Source organism: Calonectris borealis, chromosome 4 (genome assembly GCF_964195595.1).
Source record: "Calonectris borealis chromosome 4, bCalBor7.hap1.2, whole genome shotgun sequence".
Taxonomy (NCBI): domain Eukaryota; kingdom Metazoa; phylum Chordata; class Aves; order Procellariiformes; family Procellariidae; genus Calonectris; species Calonectris borealis.
The window spans coordinates 51,250,388-51,270,691 of record NC_134315.1 but is presented as its reverse complement, the minus strand read 5'-3'; the positions used below and the strand labels follow the sequence as shown (position 1 = coordinate 51,270,691).

General features: G+C 46.7%; 1 protein-coding gene and 1 long non-coding RNA gene across 3 annotated transcripts; one reads left to right on the top strand and one right to left on the bottom strand.

Moving 5' to 3' along the window:
- Positions 1-206: 206 nt before the first annotated feature.
- Positions 207-16,810, bottom strand: REST (RE1 silencing transcription factor). Of its 2 annotated transcripts, none has more exons than XM_075149534.1 (4): positions 16,718-16,810; positions 14,448-15,358; positions 8,853-8,936; positions 207-5,725 (listed from the first exon to the last, which is right to left on the bottom strand). In XM_075149534.1, exons 2-4 carry the CDS (start codon positions 15,346-15,348, stop codon positions 4,023-4,025), a joined length of 2,688 nt encoding a protein of 895 aa, XP_075005635.1. In that variant the 5' UTR covers positions 15,349-15,358; positions 16,718-16,810; the 3' UTR covers positions 207-4,022. The 2 variants fall into 2 exon arrangements, with proteins under 2 accessions (XP_075005635.1, XP_075005637.1); XM_075149536.1 differs by lacking the exon at positions 16,718-16,810 and adding an exon at positions 15,472-15,640.
- Positions 16,811-18,414: 1,604 nt separating this feature from the next.
- Positions 18,415-19,723, top strand: LOC142082021 (uncharacterized). The gene is made up of 3 exons (XR_012673553.1): positions 18,415-18,449; positions 19,010-19,104; positions 19,269-19,723. It is a non-coding gene; the product is annotated as an uncharacterized LOC142082021 (long non-coding RNA).
- The last annotated feature ends 581 nt before the right edge of the window (positions 19,724-20,304 follow it).

The following is a 20,304-nucleotide window of genomic DNA, read 5'->3' as shown; positions in this document are numbered from 1 at the left end:
CATGGAAAAATAACCGGTTTCTGTAGCCGTTGCCCCTGCCTGCAGTCAAGTCTGCGAGCGCACGCACGTGGCACCTATGTACTGGCTCCCCCAGACCATGCTGGCTTGAGGTCTTGAAGAGCTCCGTCAACGATGTTTGCACTGCTCCTGCCTTAGTTACAAACGGCTTCCATAGCCATTAATAAGTGGGAGATAGAAGCTGCAAGTTCCTTAATAAAGTTTATTTAATCATAACTATGCTTAGGAAAATACACTTGTAAGGGTTAATATAATGCAATTTAGTTTAACTTTATACTACATTTTGAACAAAAAACTTCGTATACTTGTTTTAGGTAAAAACAGGATGTATGATCTGGCTTGTTTTACATCTATTACAAACGTAGAAAAGACTGTCATGCACTACAGTAGAGAGGGCATGAAAAAAAATTACCTTTGGTTTAATTCAGAGAATACAAGTATTGCACTGTAAAAGCATCAAACATGGTGCAACTAAACATCATAAACATATTTCAATGCCAGTTTACAAAAGTTTGTTAGCTAGTGTAATTTTAGAGGGGGAAAATATATGTACACATAAAACAATTCCGTTAGCTATTTGGATTCTGTTAATTTTGTATACATGCCACGTATCTACACAACTGACATTCAAGAAAACTCTTGAATTTAATTTAATACCTTTCAGCTACATTAAATCTGTTGAAATCAGTGATGTTACCATATCTTAACTGGCCTGTCAGTTGTTAAACATTCTTCTTTAAACAACTAAAGTTCCAGCTAGATCATCAAAATCCAGAAATAGCAATTACATTATTATTAATGCCTAGCTACCCACTTCTAGATCATTTCTCAGGGCAGTTACTTTGAGTGTATAGATTCACACAGCAAAAGCCCAAAACACCACGTTGCTCAACCAAGGGCTGGCAGCGTAGGGGTATCAGTGTGCTAATCCTTCCAACCACATACTGGAGGTTGAACAGTCGCACAGGTATTATTGCCAAGAAACACAAAAATGCTACCATTGGCAAAACCAACACAAAATAATTTAAGAATATTGAAAAAGACAAAAAAAAAAAGGCATTGTTTAAAGGGAGGTACAGCAATGTAAGACCACCGTATATGGTGGATTACCTGACCTGCACCCCCCCTCAAATACTCAATATTAGCAATGTCTAATGTTTTAGTTACACACAATGCATTACATCCTTGCTGCTTTACCATAACATACTCCCAAACCTTGGTCTTAACCAAGCAGAGAATTCCAACACAGTTCTGCACCAACATTAGGTATTTCAGGACATTGTTGATGGGTCTCAGCTAGAAAGAATCAACTTTTCTTCTTCTTAATATGTTAATAATTTATTTTCAGTTTCTAATCTTGTGGTAAGAAACACTGCCGAACAGGAGCCAACTGTCATCTTCAAAGAGTTCTTGTCAGATCAAGCACTGAAACCTTGACCACTTCACAGAAATGTGCAGCAGAGTGTCTCAGAGTACCACATCTTTGTTTTTATCTCATAGAGAGAGATTTAAAGTCAGTCAACACCACATTTTCATTTAAAAACAAACCAGAAAAATTATCAGGCCAGTCCACAAGTTTATTTGAACATAGCTAAAGTCCTTGAAGTCTCTCACAAGATGGCAAAGGCTCTTCGCAAGGATATGAAGGGAGCTATAAAACCTCTACACAGTACTGGAATTCCCAGCATCTGCTCACATCGCTCACAAATGGTGGCAACATTTATATATAAAGGAAACACTATCATGAAGAAAAAAAATACATCTAAGACTATTACAACTGGTTGTTTAGGAAAACAATTAATCTAGGTTTATTTTCTTAATGTTTAGCATAAATATAGTTGCAACTTGATCTTCAGTTGACAATGATTGTCGCAGCCAAGGTAAGGATTGAACACTATCTAAGCAAACAAAAACTCACTATACATTATACAATTTATTTCTGCCACGAGGGATGCCTTCCCTCTCAAATCTTTGGCCTCCTATTACCAATCTCTCCCAAAAGCAGAAGCAATGTAGCATTGTTGCTCTCTATTCATTCAAGGCAGTGCGTTTGTTTGGAGGGGAAGATGCTGTAGGGACATGCAGAGAATAGGGTTTATTCCAGAGCTTACACTGAGAGTATTTGCCATAAAGTGCTCTGACAAATACTGTCTGAACTCCTCAGCTCCACTCTCCAAATAACACCTGCCTCCAAATTTGCTTCTTTGGAGCTGACAACCAGAGAAGCTGCCCGCAACTGCTCCCACTGGAAAGGCAGCTAATGACAGACAGAAGAGTGCAGAGATGGGACTGGAGGGCTTTGCTTTTTCCCTGCTGCTTTGGATTTTGTTTACATTTTGCCACTGGTTGGCCACAAGCAGTAAGCATGCAATCTCTCTTGTGTTTGTGTGTGCCAGAAACTAAGTCTGTTTAGAATTAAAAACTCCTGGTATGACATTGCTTGCATGCAGACCTGAGATGACAATCTGATCACTTACGTGTTTCTCTCTGCATGGAAGCAGGATGATTTTATTAAATGCAGCTTGAATGAATAAGGAGCAGGAATTCCCACAGTTTTTAATGCCAGGTTTGTTGCTTACCAGTTGATTTAACTTTATTTGTATTTTTGTGTGTGAGATGTTAGATTTTGATGAACCATACTTCTATCAGTGCTACTATTTTACTTTTTTTAAGCTCATGAAGTCTGACTGCTGTCCACCACCACAGAAATGAAAAGAGGAGGGGGAAAAAAAAAATCATCTGGACTTGCAGAATCTGCAGACCATTTCCATTGAGAGTGAGTATTTTTCTGTCTGGTGATCCCAAATTAAAAATTAGAATTTATTACTCTGTATGTGTATTTAAAATATCAGAAGTGGCATTTCCATGATAAAACAAAAGTCTATAAAATAGTGTTTTGAAATTGCATTGATATCCTTTTGCTCAAGAACTATACAATTTTAAAGCCAGTCAAAAATATATAGCCAAGCACTTCATCATTTCAGCAACTTCATGCACAACTAATAATACCGCAGGAAAACAAGAAAAATCTGCAGTAAAAAGCATCACAGAAAACTGTCACAGAAAACTGTTCAATGGTAAGCAACGAATCTGAACGTTTCCAAATAAAAAAAACAACTTACACAAACAAAACCAAACATGCATATATAAAGTGTACATGTACTGCACAAGCGCTATTCCTAAAGGATTAAACTGCATAGGTAAAAATCAAAACCAATGTGCAATATTTAAGCCCTTAAAGCACAATCAAAAAAAAAAAAAAGCAGAAATTAAAAATAGCAAACTTGCTCCCCCACAACAAAGCCAATTTCATATCATAGTCATTAAGATATTAATCAAGACAGAGGTTCTCCAATCAAAAGTTGGAAGGACTACTCCCAAATTTTGGCTCACCATTCATGCTTAGGGGATCTGAAATGTACGTTCACAATTATAATTATCTTAAACAGTTATGTTCATCACTAGCCAACTTGATTTCTTTTACAAAGTGCTCTTTTATGTAACAGAAGCTATCTTCCTGGTAGAAAAATCATCAAGTAGTTTAACACTTTGAACATCAAGACACATCGAGAAGAACTAAAAAAAAAAGGGGAAGGGAAGAGGGGAGAGAGAGAAGGAGTTGGCTGCTAGAACAAAAAGCAACTAATGCCAATGGCTCTATAAACATCCAACTTGTGTATTGTTAGCTACAGTCTTGTTCCTAAAACTCAATTTCTAAAAGAACTGCATAAGCTAATAGACTAGAAGCTTACACTGACTTTACAGGACACAGCCTCATACGCCCTACCTGCCTTCTCTAATGAAAAGATCCAATAGTTAATGAGTTCACCATTACACAAAAAGTTGTCAAAAATATTTTCAACTTTAAAAAAAAAAACAAACCAAAAAATAAACCAAGGCAGACACTAAAGCAAACCGTGCTTAAAAAAAAAAAAATCTACAATATCTGTACATAAGCTGTATAAGATCTTACAAAAGAAGATTCCCCCAAGCCACAGCTATTTCTACTCCTGCCCTTTTGTTGCCTTCTCAAGATAATACACATTGACTAAGTGGCGATTGAGGTGCTTGCTGTATTCACCTTCCTTTTTAAACGAGCGGTCACAAAAAATGCACACATAGTTCTCCCTGGCCACTGTGGTGTCTGCAGCTCCTTGTGACGTCTTTGGACTTGTTTCCTCTTGTACGGAGCGAGCGCCATTTAACCCCGAGTCATCGCTTCCTTCTGATATGTTGTCACTTATGTCGCTGCCTTCGTGGCTGTGGATGCCCTCATCCTCATCCATTTCCTGAGATTCATTCACTGCTGTGTTATCTGGAGATGATAAGGCCAGAGCAACTTTAGGGCTTTGCGTACACCCTTCTGGGGGTGCAGGTGCCGGCACGGCATCTCCTGTTGGCTCTGTCACTGGCAGGCATGTCTTAGTCAGGTCCATCGGGTCGCAGCTACTCACAGTTTCTGCCATGCAGGTTCCCTCTGGCTCCTTCTCAGGCGCCAGATCTGGTACCACATCCATGGGCACATCGAAGCTTTTTTCAGAAGACACTGCATGGGAAGATTCCTCAGGGCAAGTGTCTTGCCCTCTGTCCGCCTTTCTCTCGTCCTCTTTTTCACCAACAGTGTCTTCACTCTCTCCTGCTGCAGCAGGCATTTCTTGGTCCTCTACCTCAGCTTCTGTGTCTGCATCCTGAGCTGGCAGACAAAGCTGCCCTGGGTCTTGCATGCAGCTTCCTTTGGGATCAGTGCTCTCCCCCTTGAGAGCATGGCCACCATTGTTGTTTAATGCCGCTGTGTCAGTGGGATCTTGCTCCTTCTGGTCGCTGCCCTCAGTGTCAGGCTTCACGCGTCCATCCTCTTCTGTGATAGGACACTCGTCTGGCATCTCCTCATCCTCGATCCTCTCCTGATCGAGTTTACTGCTTTTCTTACCGTGCTTATTTTTCAGAGCTTTCTTTTTTCTGTTTTTCTTGAGGCAAGAATTTTGCTTTTTAGGCTCGTCCTCTGGTACAACATCACTTTTTTGAGCTTCCTGGAAGTCTCTGGGTTTAGTTTCCACTTTCTTCTTCTTTTTCGTTACTGCTGAGATATCATTTGCAGACTCTTGCTTTGAGGAAGTTACTTCAGCCTCTGCCTTTCTTTTGATCTTCTTTGTTTTACATGTTTTCTCAGTATTTTTCTCAGTTTTAATATCCACCTCCTTGTTTTCTGAAGCCGATTTCCGACTTCTGGTTGTCACCTGGCCTGCAGAAACATTGCTCATCGGCTTCTTTTCCTTTGCCAAATTATCTTTTTTCTCCACTTTCACAATTTTCTCAGTTTTCTTTGTAGCTGAATCCCCTTTCGTTTGTTCCTTCTCCGCTTTGTCATTAATGCCCTCAGAAAAGTCAGCTTCGCTCTTTTTAGTCCGTAGCTTCACCTTTGAAACATCCATGGTGATGTCAGAACAATCAGGATGCCTGGATTTTATGTGATACTGCAGGTTACATTTTTTAGATGCTGCGTAATCACAAACAGGACAGAGAAATTGGCGCGGATTGACGTGGAGCTCAACGTGCTTTTTGAAATTGCTGCGGTCAGCTGTTTTGTAGTCACAGTGTGGGCAAGTCAGAGGCTTCGGCCCATTGTGAACCTGCCTTGCATGACGAGTTACTTCATGCTGGTTTGAGGCCACATAGCTGCACTGATCACATTTGAATGGCTTCTCACCTAAGGAAGGAAGGGCGGAAGGGAATGATGGTGATTATTAAGCATGGGAGGTGGGGGGGGAAATCACTTCCCACTAATACAGATACAGAAATGTGAAACTCAAAAAGAAAAAAAAATTATCCATGCGCCTTTAAAATTAAGTAAAATCAACAAAAGAAATCCACAAGTCACAAACACATTCACAAGACACCAAGAACAAAATACAAAAAAGAGAGAAGGGGCAAGGGTTGGGAGGAAGGGGATCCAAAACCAAACAAGCAGTAACAACGTCACAGGTTCTGGCTATGCATACATACCGGCAGAGATCTCTCTACAGTAATATTAGCAAATGGAATCCATACCCAACTGGTCCATTGAATGCATTGTAGAAAAATGGAAATGTAACATTTGATGAATAGCAGTTTCACACAAACGTTTCAAAAAAGTCCAACTTTACACAGATTTAGCGTACTTCATGTTTGCATTGAAAAGGAAATGAGGGGAAAGAAGCTAGCAAAACCCAAAGCATGTGAAAGGGACACATTGCTCAGATGATCTTTACCTCTGAGAATTCAGTTCACTGTTACGGTGTCTCAAAACACATGACATACTGGCTGCAGGCTACTCTTAGCAAGCCAACCATATGCAGTCCAAAGCCATCGTGTTACTACTGAAATCTGGATTTACAGTTTTGCAATGACTCTTGCAGAAGTGTTCCTGAAATGTTCTGCTTAGTACACGCCGCTGCAGCAGAAGTGGCTTTCCATTTGCACATCAAAGCAAATAGGAAAAACACTTCTAGTGCAACAGCTCAAGTCCAGAAATACTTTGAGAACATCTGCGCATGTGCAAATTCAGCTGAGGAATTTGGGATGCTCCTGAGCTCTGAACCAGCATCTCAAAACTGACCTGTGGAAAAAATGCATGCCACTTCCTAGGTACGTTGAAAACCCACTCCAGCCCTTTCTGCTCACGGTACAATAGTACTTCTCCCACCCCTGCAACTTGCTGCCCCGACACTGCCCATACTCATGCTGCTCCTCTGCAGCACAATTAGGAGACCAGAGCAGCACTCAGTGAAGATGAAGTCACTGTGACTGTGGTCTCTGTTTGTGTGTTAGCCACATGGCTGATCTGCAACGCCCTCACAAACTCTATGAAAGGCTGTGCTGCCTCCCTGGCAGGAAAGATGGGGACACTTGTTTAAGAGTCTAGATCATTTCACATCTGCCTGCAGCATCTCTTTATTATTTAAAGAGGGGTTACTTTGATTCCCTATCATCTTCAGCCTATCTTCTTTCCTTCTTTCCTTCCTCCCCCCACTTCCTGGTGACATTTTCAACAAGTTTAACCTTGATGTGCTTCACTGGTCATCCTTCTCGCAAGTATGGGCCTTTATCGCCTATACTTCAAGGAACAGTTCCACATTACATAGAGTGAGGACAAGAACAGCCTCTCTCTTACATGCACTGGAACAAGCTGTTCTAACTGCACAGAGTGCTCAGAGGTGGCTGCAACACGGAAACTCAAAGATTGTATGTGAAGAGTTTGTGTCCATCACCTCTACTAAATGCAGGGGTTTTGTTGCACAAGTGGAAAGGACACGTATCAAGATGGCTAAGAATACAGCCACAGTTGTGAAGTAGGCTCTAAACCACTGTCATTCACTGCCTGACATTTGAAGAAAGCTCCAACACCAGTTTGCCTTAAAAGGCAGCCTGTGAACTGCAGGAGTCCAGAAATTGCCACAGAAAAGGTTCAGCTGCCTGGGCAATGTGGCAAGACATGCAAGAGAAGTTATGAGAGCTATTAATAAAACACTCTGATAGCAAGAGTCCCATGTGCACTCCCACTTCTGTCAGCACAGCTCATGCTCTCCCTTCCAGACCTTTAAGGGCCAAGGGCAGATCCCACTCTTCATCTCCTTCAGATTTGAGACTTCCTTGCACAGACAAGGGGAAAGTAAGATGTTCATGAAATGGTTTCCAGGCTCAGTATTGACCAAACCATTTGCAAATTCACACTTAGCTCACAGGTTCAGCCAAAAATTATTTTTGTTTCTGGAAGCAGAATACTTCATTCATAAAATTCTCAAACCAAAATACTGGCATATCATTTTAAAGCTGGCTATTTTTAATGGGTCCAAACCCCCCTCCACTACAGTTAGAATTGCCTGCCTTCTGGTTTCAATTAAAAGCCTCATCTATTGAAATTGAAATAATTACTGTTCAGGAGACTTTCACTACTGTTTGCTAGAATTAGGAATTCATCTAGGTCTGGTCAATTCAGATATCAGCAAACCAAAAGCACAGGCTGAGATCTACCTGAGCTCCCCTAGGAGGGTCACAAAGGACGACTGTGCTTGTGTCTAGCATGCCTATGCTGTTACAACTCACAAAAATGCTACTAATACGTTCAAAAAGAGATTCACAAGAGAAAGAGAGCAGGAGATGTTTGTAACACCACAGCTTATGACCAGCGATGGGAAATAAAGGCTACTGAAAATTGCTAATTTGGCTTTTAGTGCCACAAGACCGAGTCATTTGTGAACACCCTCCAAGTTTGCTCTTTTCTCCTCTGTGTCTCCTTGCCGTAAGCAGATGCTATTTTGCATCTTTCTGTAATACTAAGCAAAAGCTAAGGGTTCCCTCAGAAACCCTGGCTGAGATGAGATCGCAGACATCACAGGGGAGACTCTCAGTTGCTCAAAATTTTCCCAGCTTCATTGACTTGAACTGAGTTACAGCAGCAGACAGAACACAGGAATCTGCTCCTGTATCATCACAATGTTGTATTTGCTACTAGATTACTAGGACTACTAGAGCAGCCCTATGAACCTCAGAATACATCCTGGAGAGTAAAAGGGAAAGAAAAAGATATATTCCCCTCTTATGACTTTTATTCATGACACTTAGCATTTTCTTTGCAGATACAGACAACCTTCTCCATTGAAATAGGAACTAAAGCTCAGGCCGTACTGGATGAGATGACATCTCACACAGAACTGGGCAGCCTGTAGTAAGTGGCCCTGCTTGAGCAGGGAGGCTGAACCAGATGACCTCCAGACGTCCCTTCCAACCTCAACCATGCTGTGATTCTGTGAACCACCCCCTTTTTCTAAGCCATGCTGCTGCCGCCCCTTACCAACCTGAGTGGGTACGCATGTGCCTGGTTAAATGGGTCTTCTGAGAGCTGGAATAAGGACACATAGCACATTGATAGGGTCGTTCTCCTGCAAAAAATAAACAGCAAATTAGTTACTAAAATACAGCTGATTCCCAAACTTGGTTACCGAGCCATACATGCGAGGCTGTCACAGATCCCCAGGATGCATCTGCGGGCACATTTTCCCTCAGCAAAGGGTCACAGTGAGAAGCATATGCCTGAGCTGGACCAGTGCAACATGTCATGCCTTATGAACGAGGGTAGTGAAGGGGCAGAATATGAGAGAGGCATATCCTCATGTTCATCTGGGGTCAGATAGTAACCTCAGGCAAAAGGTGGTGTGGACAGCCACCTGTTGGGAGCCCTAAGCCACCAGAGATGACTTTCCTACAGTATTTTCTCCCAGCACTCAGAAGATGCACAAAAGATACAGACCCTGTAAGAAACCAGGTATGTTCTTGCTTCACGTAACACATTACCTGAAACTTCTGTGTTTAATTTGGATTAAGACGGGGAGCAACCACCCATTCAACGTGGACCTGCATTTGCCAGAACACAAGCGCAGATAGAGACTGGGTCTCTACTTCCAAAGTTCTATTGGCAGAGTGAAATTAGCTTGGAGCATGGAAAAGCATGATGCCCTGCTCAGTGAAACTATGCTGCTAGCAAAAGCTCAAGTGTAGCAGCAGCATTTATTTTGAAGAATCAAATCCCTCTGCCTGCAGAGTTATTGTTTCTGGAGAACTAATGGAAACTAACCTGTCATGAATTAGGTCTCCACAAGGGACAGTTAGCTTGTGTAACTATCAGTACAATGATACTTGCAAATCCTTTTCAAGTGAAGACAAGCCCCAAATAAAGGCAGACAGTTTTAGAATTAACATCTGTTAGGCAGGTCCAGATAAGTACCAGGGGTGTTTAGCACAGCGGAGAGATCTAGGCTGCTTTGTCTCCACCACAAGTTGTAAAAACACTTTTTAGTCTCGGGTGGATACCCCCAACAGAAGAGGCGAGTGAAGCTGGGAAGGGAAAAGTAAGTTACTCGGTTGTAATATTTATTCAAGTCATGGTCAGAATTCCACTACAGCATTTTGCCACATCAGTTGAAGCATACAACCAACGTGCTCGCCAAATCACTGAGACCTGGACGTCAGCAAAACTCCTGCATACAGGCTATTTGTTCACTTTCAGAGGCATAGCTCTGTCTGCAGCAGCAAAGACCTTCATCTGCCAGTATGTGATGTGAGGCTCCATTGCAGGCCTTTGCCAAAACAGCAGTAGAAGCAGTCTTTGTAATGCAGACTAATCCCACATTTCTTCCTCCCATCAAACATTTAGACTATCGTTCTTGATTAGATCAGCAGTTTAAAGGTAAATTCACCCCAACAACCATACCCCCTCCCTTTTCCAGTTAAAACAAGGTAGGAGATTGGTGCAACACACACAATAAGATTAGGTCATGTACAAGGGAGGGGTAGGCCTTTTGTTATAAAGAAATCGTTTTGTTTTTAAATGACTCCTTACAATCTGAAAATATGTGACCAAAGGTCCTGGAATATTCAGTCATGTCTTCTTCCCGTTACCTGAAATTTCATATCTTTAAAGTTACCTACAACATTAGGCTTTCTTTCAGGTATTTTATATAGGGCATTTAAAGTATGATGAATGCAACTAATTTAAAATGTGTTATTGCCACTTGAGAATTAAATGCCTGACTCCATTGTAAGGGCTGTTTCATAAAATGCTACTCCCCAAAGGATTTTTATTGTCATTTTACAGGCTCATTATATGCAAACAAGCCACCAAAAAACCTCTCCACAAGACACTTAAAGAATAAGCCCCAACCTAGCAAAAGCTTAAGCAGGCACTTAACTCTATGCAAATGAACAGGCAGACCGACATCAGTGAACAAGTTCAGAGATCACCTCTTTATAAAGCTTTTCTTGTAACGCTATTAAAAGTTCTGTCTGCTTGAAATGAAACTGCTTCCATCAAACTTCCAACACAGTGGCAAGCAAGAAAGATCCCCTATGACAACCAAAATTTAAAAAAAAATTACAGCCCAAACCTAGGCACTGAACACTGTGACTGCCTGAAGTAGACGTCTTACTTATATAGCTCTGCAGATGGTTTTCGATTAAGTTTTCTAGAAATTGCTTCTAACAAGTAAAATGGAGAAAAATTGAGAACAATGCTGCACTGTCTTGCACGTAGTACAGTTCCAGGATCAGCAGTGTAGATAGCTGATGGGATAAATCAAGTCAAAACTTGGTCTAACACGTCTAATGAGCACAAACAAGTCCAGGTAGATCTGTCCCTGACACAAAGGGTCCTTTCTGCCCCATCAGCAAAGGAAGGGAGGGCCCTGAACACCTCCAGCCACCCCCTCCTGGGCAGCAGACGGGCTCTTCCAGATGTAGCTCTCCCAGCTGACAAGCTTATGACCATCTGCAGGCTCCTTAAACCAGCCCTCTGGCCAAGGTCCCCCATATTTGTCAGCAGCCTGACACACAAGCACTGTCACACGCTGCAAGGTATCTTCCAGTACAGGGCGGGTTCACGGACGCCTGCTTTCCAACACGGATGCAAGCAACAGGCAAGCAGATAACCTCTGCCGTCCTTCCCGTGGCCCCCAAACACGCAGAGGGTAGGTATTTCTCCCACCATGCAAGGTGGTAGTACGCAGCCCTCTTCCCTGCTCCTGGCCATGTGCTCTGGCATTTGTATGTGTCCTTAGCAAGTCGATTCATTTCACTAACCAGCAGAAAAGCAACCTGGGGAAGAGGAATATTTTACTGCCATTTTTGTGAGCTGAATCAATCCGTCCCAGGAGAAAACTGAGACTGCCTTTCTCCAGCAGCAGCAGAGCATTTGATCCTGTGAACCTGCACTCTGTGCAGAGTCAGTGTTTCAGAAAACTGGATGGCTCAAACACAGCAGAATCCAATTATCTGCAAGGAAGCATTCTCCCACACAGAAAAAAGCAGGTGAAGTACAAAAAACAGGAGAGAGAAAAAAGTATCTATCCAAAATTATTTAACCTATTAGCAATCAGGAAACTAAAGAAACAAACAACTCCAACTTTCTTTTTAATATTCTGAACCCATAAAATAGGAAGAAAATGCAGTATGTATGTATCCCTTTCACCTTTTTTCCAACAAATATTTTTCTTAAGTTTTTAATGAAAACTGTAAGCCAAAGATATTTTAGTATTATTCAGACAGTTTTTGTTAAATTCAGTACTGTTATGTTAACAGTCTGCAAATACTTTTGACTATAAAATACCTATGGGTGTTTTTTCTGAGTTTTTTGGGGGAGGTTGTTTGTTTGGGGGCTTTTCGTGCGTTGTGGTTTTGTTTGTGTTTTTTTTTTTTAAGGCAATTGATTACACATTAATACCAGCAGAAACTTTCAGCCTGGTGTATAAATATACCTGCCAGTAGCTTATTCATTCTTCTAATACTCTTCCTTTAGCTTTAACACTCTCCCCCACAAAATCAATGTTACTGGAAACAAGGCACATTCCTAAATGAGTCTACTAACATATTTGAAAGATTTTTATCAAGTGAGAACTGGCTAACAGCTCTTAACTTTTAGGTAAGAGCTAGCAAAGAAACAACCACCAAGGTGGACTAAAAAATGCTGAAAACATAGTCACTCATTTCAGGTTAATTAAAATAATGAAAAGGCATGGCAAACCAAAGAACCAGAAACCTTGATTGCCCCACTATTTTTAAAGGAGGAAAGAGGGACTGGACAATATCCTACGTAGTTTAACATGCTTGATTTTTTTTTTTTTTTAATTTTAATACAGTTCACTGGTAAATTGGTCAAATGCAGTGATAACAGAGCGCTTCCTCAGCAAACATGCTTTCATAGTTAGTTCCTGTAAAACTCAACAAGAGCTTTCAGAGATCAGAGGGGGGGCCTAATGTCATGTACAAACACGAGCAGGGATGAATTTAAAGTCGAGACAAATGTAAAACAGACAGGCACCACAGCATGGGCTCACATTTGGCCACGAGTTCCGCGGATGATTTATTTAGTTTTCTCCTGTTATTTTGTCGTTTGTACCTGGTCTCTTTCCTGCTATCTCCCACAATACACACAAAGAAAACAAACTGGAGAATAAACCACATCATTTTCCTAACACCTCTCACAATAATCTTTGTTTACTAGTTTAGGAAAAAAATATTTAGACAGGACTGATTTTTAAACTGATGGTATCCTCTAAACAACAGCACGTGGCTATTGTTAAGAGAAGAATACGTCTTAACGTACTAAAACTCCCAGCAGACCCTCCAAACCCCGTCCGAGCAGATACTGAAGCATGCTGACGAGCACAAACTTCAGCACACTTGAGCTCAAGCCCAGCCCCGAGGCCGCCCGAGTCCAGCCCTCCCCTTCCAGACAGCTGCACACAACTGAACTGAAGCCTCCAAACCATTCATGTCACTGCTGTGACAAAACACAACTTCAAAGGAGAAATTCCCCAGTGTTTTGCTCAGCCGGCACAGCCTACAATAAAGGGGAACCGAGTCAGGTCAGCACGCCAGAAGATGGTTAGCAAGTCTGCCCTCTCCTCGGAAAGCCTTGACAAGGTAGAAATAAAAGCTTCTGAGAAGCTGCAAGAAAGGTCTGAACTGCCCTCCCGCTTCCATAAAAGAGATCAGGAGGCAAAGTAACTGTACCTCACTGCCCAAAGAGGCGAGGCGGTTACGACGTCCCCTCCTAGAAAGGAGTCTCAGTTTGGCTACGCTTCAGGACTTCCCATGCGAGAGGCTGACGAGGCTCTCGCTTCCTAAACCACCTGTGGTCCCAGCTCACAGGACGGCAGCAACACTGAAGGTCCTCCAATTCCACTTGGTATAAACCAGAGTAGAAAGGGGCCTCCCGCTTTTCCTTGAGATTACAAACCGACCTTAGGAGAAGACAGGAAATCAGGCCAAAGTCTCCCTCGAGGGCTTCCTATAGGCCAACAGAAGTATGTGTCTACTTCTGGCTACTGCAGTGCTGCAGACCTTAGAACAAACGAGGCCCCTGTACATTGAGAGGAATTAATTCACTGGGAACACTACTCAGCTCTTATTCTGACTTTGTAGATGCTGGAGGGCTCCTTTGCATGTGCGTATCAGCTCTTTCTTCTCTGTAATTACAGCTCAGTCAAGTTTCAGCTCAGTCTGAAAGTACCATTTTCAAAACTACCTATGTGATTTAGGCACCTTTTGTCAACCTGCTTGTTTTGTTTTTAGAGTACATCAGCCTTTCGTGTTGTAGACTCTGACAACCACTAAAGGCACACTGCCATGCCCTCTTCAAAAAACTGGCTTAAAATTACTAAACAGGATGCTCTTCATCTCCTCGTGGGCCCCTGAGAGATTTTCTCAGTCCTCTAGGACTGCAGACTGGAGGTCAAACCAAATCCACACTTCCATGAGGCTATAACCTGGTAGCACCAAGAGGAGAGAGTGCAGAGCTTTACCGGGGTGGAACGAACTTTGCAAATAGAAGACTCTCAGCTTGCTTCATTCATCACAGTTTCTCAGTACACTTAAATCAAGAAAGATGAAAGACTTACCTGTGTGAGTTCGAATATGTTGAATATAATTGTTCTTCCTGTCTGAAAAATAGGAGCATTGTGAGCAGGTATACACTTTCCTGGGAAAATGATTTCTTAGGTGTTTCTTCCAATGATATTCACTGACGGTAGTATAAGTGCATATGGTACACTTGTAGACTCTCTCATTTTCCCCTGCTTTGTTGTGGTGCTTCAAGTGAGCCAGATAGTGATCATATCTGTTAGTGTTATAGCCACAACGATCACAACGGATCGGGCCCTTAGAGAAATCCACCTCTTCTGCAGTGCAAGAATCAGACTCCTTCACCTGGGCTTGCTTTTCTGCATTTTCTTCCACAAAGAATTTCTTAGCACTGTGAACTCTGATATGATGCACAAACTCCTCTTCAGACTCTGCCTCGTACTGGCAAGGCTTACAACGAAACGGCTTGCTCTTCAAGCTCTTGCACTTGTCCTCTGTGCTTTCTGGAGTACCCGGTGCTTCCAATGAGACATCTTTGTCCACACTGGGAGTCTTAGGAGGGGGGCAAGCAGCTGGACCTTGGGTTTCCACACTAGGAACTTCAAGAGAGCTTAATTCCACAGTTGCAGGTGCCTCGCGGTCACTCTCCGCAGCCTGGGTATCTTCCATACCCTCTCCATCGCTGTCTGAGAAGTTGCTGTCCCCCACCGTTGTCAGTTCTGCCATTTGTCTCTCTTCTCCAACCAGGTAATCGCAGCAGTTGCCATTGACTTCTCCCGTCAAGGCCACATTTGCCAACATAATAAGCTGAGGAGCTGCCAGCTCAGCTTTAGAAAGGTCGTGTAAGTCATACATGTCATTGGACAATGCCATACCGATATTAGTGCTGCCAGGAAAGAGGCTGCTCCCACCAGACTGTCCCAGCACTTGAGTTGCCATGGCAGCAATTCTGTTGCAAGAGAAAAGGAACACCTGTAAGCACCCGACTTGCGGAAAAGCCTCCTCTGCTTTGTACTGTCCAAACAGCCCTCCAGGTAACACCAGAAAACTAAACCTCCTCACCGGGGCAGGGGGAGGCAGAACCCGGGGTGAGACGCTTCCTCGCTACCACAGACCACGCTCGGCCTCGTGGTCCCGTTCCTCTCCCGAAAAGGCTGTTTGGTTCCGCCCAACGCGCGGTGCGGGATCCCACCGTGTGGAGGCCGGGCGGGGGGGCACTGACAGCGGGGTCCCACGTCCCTGGTCCGCCGGTCCCGCAGGCCCTGGGCAGGGCTCCGGGCCGGCGAGTGCCCCCGCGCCGGGCCGGGCCGGGCGGCAGGGCTGCCCGCTCCCACGGGGGCCGCCGGGACCCACCAGCTGCCGCGAGGCCCGCCATGTCAGACACCGGGGGCGGCGCACGCGCCCGCGGGTGGGTGCTGAGGCCGCCGGGCCCCGCCGAGCCCCGCCGAGGGCCCCCGCCCGGCTGCCGGCCGCCCGGGGGACCCCGCCGGGCCCAAGGCCGCCAACAAAAGGGGGCGGCCCGGCCCGGCCGCCGCCGCCGCCACCCCCCGCCCCCCGGCGCGGCCCGGCGCACATCCGCCACGGGAGGCGGGGGAGGCGGCCGGGGGAGCCGGGCCGGGCCGTGCCCCCGCCGCCGCCGCCCTCCCTCCCTGCCAGGCATGCGGCCATTTTCTGCCTGCCCACACAAAGCGGCCCTCCCCGCGCCGCCCGCCGCCGCCCCCGGCCCGCCCGCCGCCGCCGCTGCCGCCGGGGGGGCCTGGCCGGGCACGGCCGCCCCGCCGCTCCCCCTGCCGCCGGCCCGCGGGGACGGGAGGCGAGCCGAGGGCTCGGCTTCCTCCTCCCCCCCGCGGCGCGCAGGGCAGGGCAGGGCAGCGGCCCCGGTGCGGGGGCGCGGGGCGGGGGAAGCGGCTCGGTACCGGCAAGGTCACGGCGGCCGCGCCCACCCGGTGCCCGGCGGCGGGAGGGCGAGCGGCGCCCCGGGCCTCGGCCCGGGCCCGCGGCCTGGGGCTGCGCCCGGCCCGGCCCGGCCGGCGGCGGCATCGCCTTCCGGCGGCGGCGAGGCCTGGCGAGCGCCCCCGCGGCCGGCGCGGCGCAGGCGGCGGCCGCGGCTCCTTAGCCGTGGTGCTGATCCCCCCGCGGCCCGGCCCGCCCCGCCGGGCCCGGCCGCCCCCGCCCGCCCGCCGACCGCAGATCAGCCCTGGACAGCGCCTCTCGCCCGGCCCGGCCCGGCCCGGCGCCCGGCTCCCGGCTCCCCGCTCCCCCCTCCCCCGGGCCCGGGCCCGGGCCCGCCGGGCCCCGCCGCACTCACCGGCGGCGCGGGGCCGCCCGGCCGCGCGGCTGCTGCGGGGCGCGGGGCGGTGCGCGCGGGGCCGGGCGCGCGCGAGGCTGGGAGGCGCTGCTGGCGGCGGCGGCGCGGCGGGAGGCGCCGCGCATTCCAACACACAGCGCGCAGCGGCGGCGCCGCCCCGCCCCGCCCGCCCCCACCGGCGCCCCGCGCCCCGCCCCGCCCCGCCCCCGGCCGCGGCCGCGAAGCGCGGGGGGGGCGCGGGGCCTGGCGAGGGGGCGACGCGGGCGGCGGGAGGGACCGGGGCCGATGGGATGACCCGAGGGCAGGGGGGTGATGGGAGAACCGGGGCTGCGGCAGCGGTAGGGGCGCCGGGGGCGGAGGGGTCACACGGGGGAAGGGGGCCCGGCGGGGCGGAGCCCCCTCGGCGGTGGCGTTCGCGGCCTCCACCCGAGGAGAAGGTTCCCCTCCGGGAGCAGAACCGGGAGCCGGGGGGTTTGCCCGTGCCCGGCTCCGCTGCCGCGCTCTCCTTTGTCCCGTTCGGGGAGGATAAAGCCGGACTGCCCCGCGCCACCGTGCTGCCCACGGCGTCGCCTTCACCCTGCTCGGCCGCGGCACGGGCCGGGCAGCTAAGCGTTACCCAAATTGCCCTCAAATTGTAAAGCGCCTGAAGGCATCGTGGGACCACAGACCTCCACGGTGATCCCTCTTTGTTCCAAAACCAGGAAAAAGCCCCGAGCGGGTGCTGCTGCAGAGCCCGGCCCTGCACGGGCTGGCTGCGGCACGTCCCTGCAACGGGGAGCGCAGGAACAGCGGCCAGTCCCACTTGGGCTGACGATAAATTCCAATCCCAAATGAGGAACCCAAACCTCCCAGTGGCTCTTCCTTCTCTTGGGCACTCGCGTGGCTCCTCGACGTGAATATCTGAAAAGTCACCTTGGGCCTGAAGTTCTCCAGCTTGAGTCGATTGGTAAATCGCGAACCTTGCAGCAGGAGCCGAGTGCTTGATGGGCTGACATGGCTGGGAGGCTGCAAAAAGCCTCTCCTCGTTCCACCTGGCCAGCTTCAGGGCCAGCTTTGCTGCACCGCCGGGCGGCGGGCGCAGAGACGGGGGCAGCCGCTCCAGCTGGCAAAGCGGAAACTTCTTCGAAACCAGGGTTTTTCCTAGATACAAAAATTATTAGAGAATTAAAACTACGTTGGGAATTGTTGAAGGAGCATAAGGAAGTTTTGTCGACTATTTTGTCAGACACTTACACGGGATATCTAACGAGCATCCCTGATCCGTTTCTGTTTAGTCCGTATCCCAGCAGGAATTTCAGCTCAGCTGAGCCCAGTGGGTGCCGAGACTCCCGGGCTGCATTTCAAGTTGTGGAAAATTTTGAAGCTTCTCCCCCAGATGGCTGAGGGATTTCATATGGCGTTTCTTCCCTGGGTTTTGAAAGTTGCTTTTTTTTCTAACTGTCGTCAGTAGAGGCTCTGATCGAACCAGTCCCCCGAAGGCTTTAAAGCAGGGTAGAAGAGTTCAGCTTCAAAGGAACTGTACAGTATTTAATTTAATTTAATAGTACAGGTGCTGGGGTCAGGCTGCGAGTACCAGACTGCGGGATGCAGACCACAGCCTGGTAACTCCTCCAGAGGTGCTTCTATCTGTGCTTTTCAGAATCCAAGCCCACATAATTACCGAAATGGATATTTAGACAAACACTGAGATTTTAGGACTCGCCCCAAAGCGTCATGAATACACTTGCGGATGGTGAGTACCAATCTTCCCGGCCCACACAGCAGAGGTTTGGGGTGTGCACCAGACGCACCTTGCCACCCTCCTTGCCAATGCGCCTGCCACAGGCACGCGCCGTTACCCTTCGCTTTAAAACACTGCCACGGTTCGGTCACGAGTCAGCTCTTTGCATCTTTTTTTCAGTGTCTGATGAAGACCCATGGTGATTTGGGTTTTATGCTGGAGGGTTTTTTTTCAGGAAAATATAAAAGTGGACTCTTGTACCACTTCAGTACTTTTTTTAACTGTAACGTGGCACTTCGAGCTTTCAGAAAGTTTCCGAGTAAAACAGCAAAGCACATAAATGACCTAAGAACCTAATTTTCTTCCAATAGGGCTTCATTTTCTTAGTTGTTTTAAAGGAGTTTTAATGTTTCCCACCTCTTTTGAAAAATTTTTAAACGCCTTTTACAATTTACATTTCTAGAAGATTTCTTCATTGTATAATTTTTTTTCCCCAAAGACTCATTCAGTAGCAGTTACAGAAATGCCAACCACGCTTACAAATCTTTCCAACTGGCCCTACTTCTACTTAGGTATTTCTGGTTCCCATGGGCAAGCTCCTTTCTCCAACCCCCAGATATGCCTGCCTGTCATTTTCTTCATCCAGAAGAGGAACTCTGTAATACAGGTATGTTATGTTATGGATTTATATATTTTTTAATATATATATGGATTTATAGATACTATGTTATGGATTTATTTGAAAGAGATTGCCCTAAAATCTTAACCTTAGGTCCCTTGCCAAAGCATCACGCTCTTGCAACCTCCGTGTGTCTTTTCTCCTGCTGTCAGGATAATTTCCCCTAGTTTGGGGCGGGGTGCACTCCGGTGTTAACACAGGCTACAGCTCGGAGCTGCTCTTTGGGCAGAGAAACCTGAGCGCATGGGAGGCCAGACTCACATCAAAGATTTGCCTTTCCAAAAGGTACAGATGCGACTGGCTCCGAAATACAGACTAAGATACAGACTACTTGGCTCCGAAAAATCAAACCCAACTTTCAGTCCAGCTTCCGACAGTATTTTCGACATCACCGTTGCCTACCCCTCTTGCTGAAGAACTTGCCTTATTCGCAGACAGCTCTTTGCTCAATGCTCTCCTTACCCCAGCCCAACACAAAAGATGCGTTCCCCAGTGAAAAGCTCCTTTCAGCTCCAAGTTGAACATTGCCCCTAAGTCAAGTCCGAGCCATTCACAAACCCCCTTAACTCTAGTGGCTGCCCCATCAGATTTATAAGCTAAAACTCAAGTTACACCACTCCTTAGCTGCACCAGCAGTCAAGTGCTGTTAGTTCTCCAGTGCTTTCCAAAAAATCCCACATGTGCACCCCAAGAAATCTTAGTGGCACACGGAAGTGGCTACAGCAATTATTTTGTGGTTGGGACACTTTCGAGCAGCTTGAATGTAGATAATTCTGCAGTGAATATGTCTCCTGAAAGAAATGATCCACATCAAAGCCTGTAATGTCTGCAAAAAAATGCAATAGTAAATAAAAACTTCTGCCAGAACAAGAAACTTGACGTTAACGCTAAGATGGATCGTTTCCATTCTGGATCAGCTGGGGAGCAGGGAGTTGAAACTGGGTTTGTAATAGAAAGCATACTTCAATATTAACATCCATCTGTTATAAAAATAAAGGTGCTGCATTTGTAACTGTTAAAGCATTTTAGATGATTCGAGGTTCCTAGGGGAACTTAGGTTCTTTCCTTTGTGTATAATTTCACAATTGGATTTGACATAAGTGCCCTTTTAGGTTCATTCCCTGGAAGCTTTTATTTTGCATCATCTGGTTTTCCTCATATGTTTTTTTTCGAGTGACCAGATTGCTT